The sequence below is a fragment of the Diospyros lotus genome, chromosome 4, assembly GCF_014633365.1.
Source record: "Diospyros lotus cultivar Yz01 chromosome 4, ASM1463336v1, whole genome shotgun sequence".
Lineage (NCBI taxonomy): Eukaryota > Viridiplantae > Streptophyta > Magnoliopsida > Ericales > Ebenaceae > Diospyros > Diospyros lotus.
Genome location: NC_068341.1, coordinates 8,263,931 through 8,276,219, shown reverse-complemented (window position 1 = coordinate 8,276,219; position 12,289 = coordinate 8,263,931). Strand labels below are relative to the sequence as shown.

The 12,289-nt window shown below is 31.6% G+C and overlaps 1 protein-coding gene across 1 annotated transcript; it reads right to left on the bottom strand.

Moving 5' to 3' along the window:
- Positions 1 to 4,569: 4,569 nt before the first annotated feature.
- Positions 4,570 to 5,243, bottom strand: LOC127800383 (ethylene-responsive transcription factor ERF020). Its single transcript, XM_052334970.1, has one exon. It carries the CDS (start codon positions 5,210 to 5,212, stop codon positions 4,745 to 4,747), a length of 468 nt encoding a protein of 155 aa, XP_052190930.1. The 5' UTR covers positions 5,213 to 5,243; the 3' UTR covers positions 4,570 to 4,744.
- Between the last annotated feature and the right edge of the window lie 7,046 nt (positions 5,244 to 12,289).

Genomic DNA, 12,289 nt, shown 5'->3' with positions numbered 1-12,289 from the left:
TTCTTTTGCTTGACGGGTCTAATGTTTGGATTTACATTCAGATGATATGAAATTACTTTTGGACTTATTTTGGGAATGTCCATTAGTGTTCAATCAAAGATATCCGTGTTCTCTTTTAGGCAATTTACTATTTCTTCCTTGGTTTCTTCTGGTAGTTGACTCCCTACATAAACTAACTTTTTCATATCATCTTTGTGAAAAGTTACCACTTCTAACTTCTTCACAGGTTGGGGCTAGTTTACAGACTGTTCCACAATAGTGAGAGTTTTCTTTGTATCATCTTATTTGTAGAGGAGATGTAATAGCTGCAGGTTTTTCTCTATTCTCCTTGGACTTGCCCTATTCCATTAGCTATCGAGAATTTTATTAACAGGTACCTTGAAGATATCACTGCTCTTATATCATTCAAGAATGGATGCCCAATATGACATTATATTTTGATGAATGTGTTTTGACTACTATGAAGTTGGCTTGTTTGGTGGTGTTCTGGGGCTTTGTGCTCAAGGTGATGGTTAGTGGTATCGCTCTCGCTATAGTGACTAATTCCCTTGTGAAACTAAATAAAGGAGAGTGGACAATTTTCAAGCATTACATGGAAATATTCATATTTTTTAACCAATTTTAGTATATCACGTTAACTAAGTTGTCGTTGTCTATCAGTATTCTTCTAATAGGATGTTTAGCGATCACATATAAGATAACTAAAGGATCATCATGTGGCATTATGATTTCCCCTTGACCTGTTGGCATAAAAGCGATAACTTCCTCATTGTCTTGTATGGACATAACATAATTAACTTGGTAGGTTTGTCGTGCATAGACTTTCTTTGACAACAAAGTATGGCATGCCATGGTTTCTTCCCCTGATATCACATAGATAACTTGATTAATTGGTTTGTTGTCTAGTGAGGGATTCTGTCTTTCTTCGATCTCTTCTCCTATCATCATACTATCTTTCATTAGTGTGCTTGTCCTTTTTCTTTGTCTCTTTTTCATGTCTCTTCCTATCCTTGTCTTTTGTTTGAACATATCTTTGAAGTCTTCCATTCTTGATCAGGGATTCAATTTGATTTGTCAAATCACGACACCTGTTCGTGTTGTGCCCATATGTTTTGTGAAATCTGCAATAAGTGTTTTTATATCTTTCCATGGGTTAGTTCATTCTTATGGGAAATTTCAACAGATATGATCTTTCAATGGCTTCCATGATGTGGGATTGGGGCTCAGAAAGCTGAGTGTAATTCTTGTATTGTAGTTTTGAGGGACCGTTATTCTTCCTAGATTTATTTTCTATATTGCCTTCATAGTCATCAGAATCTCTTTCTTTTCTCTTGTCTTTTTCTTCGTTAGTAGTAACCACTTTCATTACTTTAGCTTGCAATATGTATTCATTAACACACACAAACAGGTTAGCTAATGATGTTGGTTGTTTAAGAGCCAATGACTCTTATGGTTGTATAAACCTAGTGCCTTGGAGCAATATTGCTATGACTGCCATCCCAACATGTAAGTTGCGAATTTTCAAAGTGGCATTTTTGAATTGATCCAAATGTTGTCTTAGAGTTTCTTTGCTTCCTTGCGATACTAAGTATGTAGAGTCTTTCTTACGTTAATAGTTTATGATGAAGGTCTTTATGAACTCTTTTCGTAGTTGTTTGAAAGAGGAGATAGATCCCTCGCTGAGGCTATTGAACCAAATTCGAGCATGGTTAGTCAAGGTCAATGAGAAAGCTCGATACATAGTGGCATCTTTCCAATTGTGGAGCATCATGACGGCCTCGTAATTTTTTATATGATAGTGAGGGTCTGTCTTGCTCGAGTAAGAACTAACTTGGGGCATTTTAAATTTTGGAGAAAGCTGCTTCTCCATGATTTCCATGGTGAAAGGTGTTTTCATTCCGTTTAGGTCTTTTTCCGCGACCACTAACTTCTTTTGCTCTAGGACTTGCTCCACTATCCTTTTCATATCTTCAGAATCTCAATAATGGGAATGGATTGACTTAGCTGATGCTTAAAGGCTGTGTTTGGTCCCGTGTTTTCGACTATTTCGTGGTACCTTTCATCGGGTTGAGGGAGAGTTCTTTCATTTTGGACTAGTGTTCCTCGAGGTTTGCCCAAACGGTCTCGATGGCCTTCATGGTGTGCAGTCTTCTGTAGAGGTCCTCGAAGGGGGTTCTCTCAAGGACTTCTTTCTTGATTCTCTTCTCGTGGGACTCTTGGATGAGTGATCTCCTGGAGACCTTTTTTAGTCTCCTGCAGTTCTCTAACAGTCTCCTGTGATCTTTTGTCAGTCTCCCTAAGACTTCTTGGGCTTGGGCTTCATTTTCCTAAGGCTGAGATATATAGTTTTATAGTGTATGGGGTAATGCAGTTTGCGACAAGGTGGAAGAACCTAGCCTTCTCTCGAAGGGCCTTCGTACTTTCTTCATGGAGTTGCTTAAGTGCTTCATGCATGTTCTCGGATTGGAAGGCCCTTTTCATCGTGTCTATTACCTGCAACTTGAGACCGTGTGAGAACCATTATAGTATCCTTAGGCTTTTTGGACATTTTTCACAAATTGTGTCAATTGTTGTTGCAGAGATATAATAATAACTTTATTCGATTAAAAACATCATCGTCAAGTTACTTGAGCCTGCTAGAGAAGAAACAATTAGAGGGCATATGGAAGTCTTCGCGTAAATACTCCGATATTTAAGTCAAACGTTAAAGATGTTAAAGACTTGAAGATTGCTTATTTATAAAGGAGTATGGAGCAATTCTACGTACTAAGACCCTACTTATTTATAGAGGAGTATGGAGCAATTCTAAGTCCTTTAAGATTATGATTGTTACAGATGATGTCTATCATGCTAGAGTTGTCCAATTTGTGCATTATGTGGGACTCCCTCTCGATTCACAAGGAAAACATCTGACAATTTTACCATCCTCACAAGACATGAATGGTCCCTCGTCACGAGTTTTCGAAAGGTCGAGATGGTGCGTTGTTGTCGCCGAAAGAGGGGGCAGGAGACGGTGGATTTCCTGCTAGGGGCGGAGTCGAGGTTTTGATTTGAGGGCGAACTTAAATGCAAAAAATATAATTTTAAAAATAAGACAATAATGATATATTAAAATGCAAAAACTTTTTACAAGTTAAAATGAATCATCTCGATTTTTTATTAGAAAATATATGATTTTGGGACGATTTTTTACATGGAAATCATCTTGATTTCTAATTGGGCTTTTTAGTCCTAGTATTTCTCGTTTACAAAATATTTTATGATTTGATTTTATGTGCTCAGTAACCTTTTCTCGACACTAACAAAGAATATTTTATGAGTTCATCTTGGCATCTTCAAGCAAGTTTTGATTTAGGACTCATCCTTAATCCATTGCCATCTTTGCCTATCATTAGGCTATCAATTGTGTCTACCTGATCGTCTTCAACATCTTGGTTAGAGAGAAGTAAATGATTTCTATTTAATTTTATTTACTTGCTTGTTTTAATTAATTTTTAATATATCTTATATCTAAATCTTTATTTTTATATTTTCCTGAAGATCTATTTATTGGAACTTTCTAAATCTTAACAAAGCTAATTATCTTGCTAAGAGTAATATCAATCAAATTACTATCATGAGAAATCACATTCAAAATATTCACACTATTATGAGAAATCGCATTCAAAATATTAACACTTTTAGAATACTAAATTAGTAAAAAGATCATAGAGAAAACTTTACAGTGATGGTATTAAAATATGATTAAGGTTTTGTTGGGTATTGTTTAAGGTGGAGTTTAAGCTTATGAATGCGTTTTAAAAGACAGTTTAAGAAAAGCTATTTGAGTGTTTGATTTATTAATATAAAATATTATTATTTTTTAAATACTTAAAAACCAAAAAAAAAATTGGCCCAATGGGGGCAGCTGAGCCTTATGTGGCTCTGCCCTTGTTTCCCGCCTCTGCCGTCGTTGCTAAACAATCTCCTGCCTACGTTGCCGTCACTAGACGGGGGTCTCTTGCCTATGTCGCAGCTGGTTTGGGTTCTTGCCCATTTTCTGGGTCAACCCACCTTCACCTCCTTTTGGGTTGACCAATCTATACCTTTTATTATTTTTAATTTTTAGTTTCAATTATTATTGTTATTATTTTTCTTTTACCCACGTGACATATTACAATGAAATCTCAAGAAGACAGAAGCGGGACCAAGTCAACTTGCCACAATATATAATACTCGAAAAATAAATAAAAAGGACTTGTGTTATAGTGTACTTCCAGGGGGAAAAGGACCTTTGACCATATCTGATTGAGAAGTTCGTTTTGACCACAAAAAGGTCGTCTGCTACATAATGATCAAGAGAATTGGTGATATTGGGGAACGATACTGTATGATTAACATCAAAGCTTCGCTTGAGCTTGGTTGATTAGTAATGGCCATATGCTTTTGATTATCATTGGTTTTGTTTCGTATGCCATTCGTCCCCTTGTTTGGGCACATCATGATGATAAATTCAACGGCTAGCCCATGCCATGAAATGAATGAACACGTGATGATGAACAATATATATATATATATGTAATATTGGTCTGTAATTAACTATGAATTAATTAGCAGCAGTACTCTATCATGTATATATAAACATTTTGCATGCATGATCAGGAGGTAATATGCATGCTGACAATATCGCTAGCCTAGCTGACAATTAATTGTTACTGCAAGACTCTTATGGATCATCCAACCAATCCAATACATGAAGAACACTTCACAGATAATCTTCCACCGAAATGTTCAAAGCCTCCCCCTGCGATCTCGACTCGCTCTGAAAATGGTAATCCGAACTACTCTGCTGATCTGCAACATCAACTTGATCATTACGAGCGCTCCCGTTCGATTGCTTCATCGCAAACTGGGCATCCACGGCCATGCCGGCGTCCGACGCCGCCTTCTGCACGGACTTCGGCGACATCCCAGGCCGAGCCCCGGCAGGCAAAGTCAACGGAAAGTTAAGCTTCTGGAGTGACGCCGGCCCCCGGAGACAGTACGACGCAATGTCATGGGCCACGGCGGCGGCCTCGGGCATCGAGTAGGAACCGAGCCAGAGGCGCTCTTGGGTCCCCGGAACGCGAATTTCGGATACCCACTTCCCCCATTTTCGGCGCCGGACACCTCTGTATGATTTGGTCGGATCGGCTGTCGTCGAGCTGCCGCTACCTTCGCTGGAGCTGCTCATCTTCGTTCCCTCTGTGCGGAAAGCCTGATGGAAAGATGGCAGGCTTTTATGGTGGAGATGAAGGAAGTGAAAGATTTTGACCTGGCTTCAAAAGTCAAAATTTTCAAAGGTCAAAGACGGTACAATTAATAAGGTCAAGGCATGGAACCAATGGGAGCGAGGACCGTGCCCTGCAATTTGATGGATTAGGTTACCCATAGGTTAATGAAGCGGCAATCTAGTTAATGGATAGACTTAATTATTATAGATAAATGATTTCCTTTTTGAATTTTTCAAATCGGGTCTTCCTCCATGACCAGGGGCAGGTAGAATTTAATTATGGATACGTTACATCTAGGCCCCCCCTTCTTTTTGTTTTTATTACATAAGGTTTCCAATATGTTACAGATAAGTCATAATATTAAAAATAATAAAATTATTTATTAATGTTTTCCCTCATTTTTATTATGAAACTTTAAGCCTTTTGGTATTGCTTTTTTTATTATTATTATTATTATTTTTTTTTGGTTAAGTTTTAGAAAACCAATGTTTGGTAAAAGCACACTTTTATTTCTAAACCACAACTACTTATTTATAGAAACACAAGTTAAGTTGTTTTAAAATAAAAACAAAAAACAAAAAATGACTCATTTATTACTTTATTATTAAACATAATGCCACACTTAATTATCAAACATTAATTTTATTATTATAATACAACATTGCAGTATCAAAGACTTTTTATCTCCCATATAAAGGAAGTAACTGTATTATATTTTATTAATTAATATTAACATACTGTAAAATATTAAAGAGACTTCAGCCACTAGTTACAACTTGCAACTTGAACTTTCACATCAATGTTTTGGTCGGTCAAACTAAAAAAATTGAGCTTTTCTGGAGGGGTGACTTTTGCCCTACCTTTAAACTGCAGATGAGTAGGCATTGGTCACCTTTGAGGAGGTCGGTATTCAAGTCAATAAAAATTTGTTTATTTTAATCTCGTGTTATAAATGACTTGAATTTTAATTAAGATGTGTTTGATTGTATGAAAAATGTATAGAAAATGTCAAATTCAAAGAATTAAATTTTATATTTAGTGTTTGACACACTATATTTTTTATGGAATTCAATTTCATGATGTAACCATTAAAGCATATTTTTGACTATTTTTCATGAAAAATTTATTTAAGAGAGAGATGATTTTTGTTTTTCATACAAGTTAGAAAACACTTTCCTTTTCAAGTAAATGCTATCAAACACACCCTTAGAATTTAAACAAGATAAAGTTTAGCTCAATTCAATTTACAAATAAACTCGTGGCTCAATTTGACTTTTATTATAGATGAATTTAGAGATGAAATTATTTTATCTTTAAGAAAAAATTAATGTTCACCCGTGCAATGCACACGGGTGTAATTACAATAAATTTAAAACTTAAATTTTAATTAATATAAAAAAAATTATATATTAATCTTGAAAATATAATATTTTAAATCTTAATTACTATTGAAAAACTCATGCTTTGTTATTGATTAATTATTAAAATAAAATTATTTATTATATTATTTATTTATTTATAAATTATAAATATAAATATAAATTAAAACTTCAAAATGTAAGGAAACATGGATTTTTCAATACTAATTAAAAATTTAATTTTTGATTTTTGATCTTGAAATTTAATTTTTGCATGATAACAAAACTTTAAAAATATGAATTTTGACTTATTTTTCTTTCACTATGTATTAATTTTCTTGCATAGTCTTGCAAATATGATCTATTAAATCTTAATTAACATTAAAAAACTCATACATTAATATTTATTTTTTAATAATTGAGGAATTAATCAAAAATAATATTATAAATATTTTTGATTAATAATATTTATAAAAAAATACTTATTTTTAATTCATTGAGAAATTATATATCTATACATTACTTAATTAATAATTTAAATTGTCTATTCAAATTTTCTATTAATAATATTTATTTAATTTATAATAAAAACTTCCAAGATACTTTATAGGAGATCTCCAATTATTTTGGAATAATAAGTATTAAATAAAAATTATTTTTATTTTATACAAATAAGTAATTTTCTATAACTTAATTAATAGTTTAAGTTGTTTATTCATATTCTTCAAAAATAATATTTATTTTTGATTGATTGAGGGATTAATTGAGGAATTAATCAAAGATAATATTTTAAATATTTTTAATTAATAGTATTGATAAAAAAATAATACTTATTTTTAATTAATTGAGTTTAAAATTAAGTTATAAATAAATATTATAAATAGTATTCAAAACCCATAGTTAATTTTTTAATTTAATTACTATCTTTAATTTATTGGTAAGGTGACTTTTGCCTTACCTTTAAAGGCTTTGGTCACCTTTGAGGAGCTCGGTATTCAAATCAGTAAAAATTTGTTTATTTTAACCTCATGTTATAAACAAGTTGAATTTCAATTTATAACTTAAACAAGATAAAGTTCAGCTCAATTCAATTTACAAATAAACTCGTGGCTCAATTTGACTTTTATTATAAACGAATTTAGAGATGAAAATTTTCTATCTTTAGGAAAAAATTATCTCAAAGATGAAATTAGTGATGAAAAATTTATGTCTCTAAGCTTGGTTCAGGGTTAGTCTTGAATCTTTTCATTTCTTTTCAATTTATTGATTTGTTAACCTTAGGTCATCTTACCATCTTTGTCCCCTCGCCATCAATGCCATTTCTAGCATATGTCCCTCTTACCATCGATGTCGCCTACGACATTCATCCATCTTGCTATCTGTTATAATTGTGACCCGTGATTCAAATTTGATTGAGATTAAAACTCTTAATTTAATTGTGTATATGATTTTGAATTTGACTATGATTATGATGTTGTCAAATTCGATTTTATGTGAAATTTATTTCATTTAGAGGAATATAGAATCATTTTCTGATTAAGATATGATTTTTTATGTACATTTATAGATGATTTTAATTCTATAAATAGATGTACAATACTCTGAAATTAGTTGTACCTATATTACTTTTGTATTATCAATATTTAGTTAGTGATATTTTGTTCTTTTTACCCGTGATTTTTTTCAATTTGAGTTTTTTTACATTAAATTCTGTGTTCATGTGTGGTTGATTGGTTTGATTGGGGTTTGTTGTCGATTCAATTTTGTAATAAATTAGTATCAGAACTATTGGATCAAACTATCAACATTTGATAGATCTTAACCGTTGAATCTGCATCAGTTAGTTTCAGGTTGCCTAACACGTTCAACCCCCGTCGCTGCCGCCAGAGCCGGTCCTGGGATTTTTAAGGCCCAGGGCAAATTTTATCAAATGTGCCCTTTTATATAAATTAAATAAAAAAATAAAAATTATTAATTAATTAATTTTATTAAAATTATAAAAATTTACAAAAGATAAGAAATAATACTTTGGGACTTCATTAAAATCTTGTTTGAAAAAAATTCAATCGGATAAAACCTCAAATGAAGGAAAAAGAATACCCCGTATTGTAAACATTGCATTAAAAAACAAAAATTACATATTTGAGTTTACATACTTCCTCCTGAATCTCCATAAACATTTCTTGATTTGATCAATCTTCCTTTCATCCTCCACAATTAAACGAAGCAAAAAAAATCATCAAATATACCTACAAAATAAAAATAACAATGAAATCTCAACCACAAAACATCATTTAAAATGTCTTCTTGTTGCACTTTTATATGCAAAATCATCAATTATACTATCATATTTAATGTTTTCTAACATATCTTTTTCAATGCATAATATCGCTAATCCATTTAATCTATCTTGAGTCATGGTGGTCCGCAAGTAAGATTTTAATAATTTTAATTTAGAAAAACTTCTTTCAGCAGATGCCACAGTCACAGGTATAGTCAATAATACCCTATAAGCAACCATTACATTAGGAAACATATCCACACTCTTTACAAACTCAAGAATTTTAATAGATGTCCATGGTTTATCTGTTTCATATGCTTCTTTTGGTAACATCACTTGCAACACCTGTAATTCTGAAAATAAGTCTCTTGCATCAACATCAAAAACATCACCATGTTTTAAAGCATTTTCAAGATTCACACAAAAGCTTTTCAATTCATCATCATGAAACGAAGTCAACTTTACAGCATCAAATAAGAACCCAAAAATAGATTCAAAACAATGCAATTGTTCAAACCTACTCTTCAATTCACCAAGAGCAATATCCACTATAACAAGAAAATAATCAATTCTAAATGATTCTTCAGCTGATTGTTGTTCCCTATCACTATTGGAAACCTCATCAAAATGCCTTTTTCTACAAACTTGACGTTTTTTGGGAAATACAGGCTCAATTCCCATATCAAGGGAAATTTCTTTAGCATCAATCATAGCAGAAATAAACCCATTTATTCTATAGTTTTCAAAAAATAAAACAAGTCCTTCTAGTTGCCTTACAGCAGCATCAAGACGCATGTCTTCAGATTGTAATTTTTTACTAACTAAGTTAATCTTATGTAAAATGTCATGCCAAATAACCAAACTTAATATAAATTCAAAACTTGAAAGCTCTCCTGATGCTAAACTTTGAGCATCCCTACTCAATTTGGCATCTTCACTAATTTCTGTTAATTTAAATAAAGCTTCTCTGATTTGGGAAACTTGAGATTTTATTGCTTTGACACTTTCAATATGACTTTCCCAACGTGTAGTTGACAATGATTTCAAAGTCAAACCATCTATGTAATCAAGTAACACATTCCATCCCTTTGTTGAATTAGAGAATACCGTATATATGCATTGACATGCTCCAAAAAAAGATTTTGCTTTAACACTTGAATTTGCCATATTACAAACTATTAAGTTGAGACAATGAGAACCACATGGCATGTAAAATGCTCTAGGATTTATATCAAGTAATCTTTTTTGTACACCTAAATTTTTTCCTTTCATATTAGAGCCATTGTCATAACCTTGTCCCCTCACATCATCAATATTAAGTGTAAGGGACTCAATTACATTTTGCAATTCATTAAAAATTCCTAATCCAGATGTATCTTCCACATTTAAAAACTCTAGAAAGTACTCTTCTATATTTATTGGAGTACTTGAAACATCGACACACCTCAATATTAAAGTCATTTGTTCTTTGTGACTTGCATCAGGAGTACAATCAAGAATGACTGAAAAATATTTAGCCGTTTTTATTTTTTCAATGATTGCATGTTTAACATTTGATGCTAAAATAGCTATCAACTCATTTTGAATTTTATGACTAAGATAATGATAATGAATCTTTTTATCTTGAATGAGTTGAAAATGGTGTTGCATTACTGGATCAAACTCTGCAATCATTTCAAGTATGCCTAAAAAGTTACCATTACCATTTTCATAAATTTTTTCATTTGTTCCACGAAAAGCTAAATTATGTGTAGCAAGACATTTAACAATAGCAATGATTCTGACAATAACATTTTTCCAGTGTAGTGTATCTTTCTTGATTAACTCTTGTAATTCTGTATCAATTGTTTGATTTGTTTTCAATCTGATTTGCAATTCAATACAAGACCTCAAGTTAGTGAGGTGTTCAATACTGCTTTCATGTTGTTTAAGCTTCTCACCAAGATGTTTCCAATCTCTAGTTCCTTCACTAGTTAACTGACTTCTAGAATTCATTGTTTTAAACAACTTACAACAGAAACAAAACACTCTATCCAACTCCTTTGAGTACACTAGCCATTTTCGATCCTTAGTTTCCCCATTTGGTAACATACGAATATAATAATTTGAAGAAAAATGTCTATTGTGTTCGTCCATGGGGAATTTGAAATTAGTTTCTCTTATGGGACCTTTTTCTACAAGTAAATCTCTCATTTTTGCATCAAGATTATCCCAAACTCGTGGATCATAAATGTTCAAATCAAATCTTGTTTCAGGACATTCATTTTCATGGCAAGATTCATCAATATTTTCATTTTCATCTTGATCACAAATTTCTTCATTCCCTTCATTCTCATTTTCTACTAATTCTTCCAATTGAATTGGTTGTTCACATTCATTTGGTAAATTTTCATCTAAATTTTCAAGTGAAGTATTGATTTGTTTAACAAAATATTTATTCAAAGATCCTCTTAAACTTTGAGCAATTTCTTCTTCTTTTTTCTTTCTTTGTCTCTTGAGATTTCTGGAAAGTTGTTTCTTAGGAAACATTTTTTAATTTTTATAATAAACACAACACAATAAAAAAAAATAAAACTAATTAACAAAGAACAATAAAACCTGGATTTTGAGCATATTTTCTTCCACTTGAAACTTCCAATTATAAAGAACAAGAATCCCAATCAAGTTTTCTGTTGAATCAAATAATAAAGAAGAATAAGTCAAATGCATTCAAAATAATTCAAATATAAACAATAAACATAAGTTCAATAATACAGTCAAATAAATATAAACATAAATTTCACAATACATTCAAACAAACCTATGAATTAAATTAATAAATCTGTAAGTAAATAAAAGAATAGTAAATTGCCAATAACGAGTGTTCATAATTTATAATTTTCAAAACAAAGCCAAAATTTCAAATTAGCTATTAACTTTAAGATATTCATATGCCTTAATGCAATATGCCATATTATTGATATAAATAATTTTGTAAGCACCAGTTTTGATATTTATAGAGTAAATAAAAGAAAATTTTAAAGACTATTTCCTTATATGCTTGAGGTTAATAACACTTAAAGAAACCAAATCCAAATAAAAACCAAACAGAAACCATACTAATTTTAACAAAAATAAAATAAAAACTTGCTTCATACTATACAACAACATCGAATATATAGTTCAAATGGAATGGAAACAGTATGAATAATATATTCCAATGTACACACATATAATTCCAATGTATATACAATTATATATTATATACACTGATACACATTACACTTACATAATCACAAAACACACACTGCACACACATATAATATTATACACAGTCACGCTCACGGAAAACACACACACATACAATATATACAGTTGCAGAGAACACACACATACTACAGATACAGTGTAATAGTAAT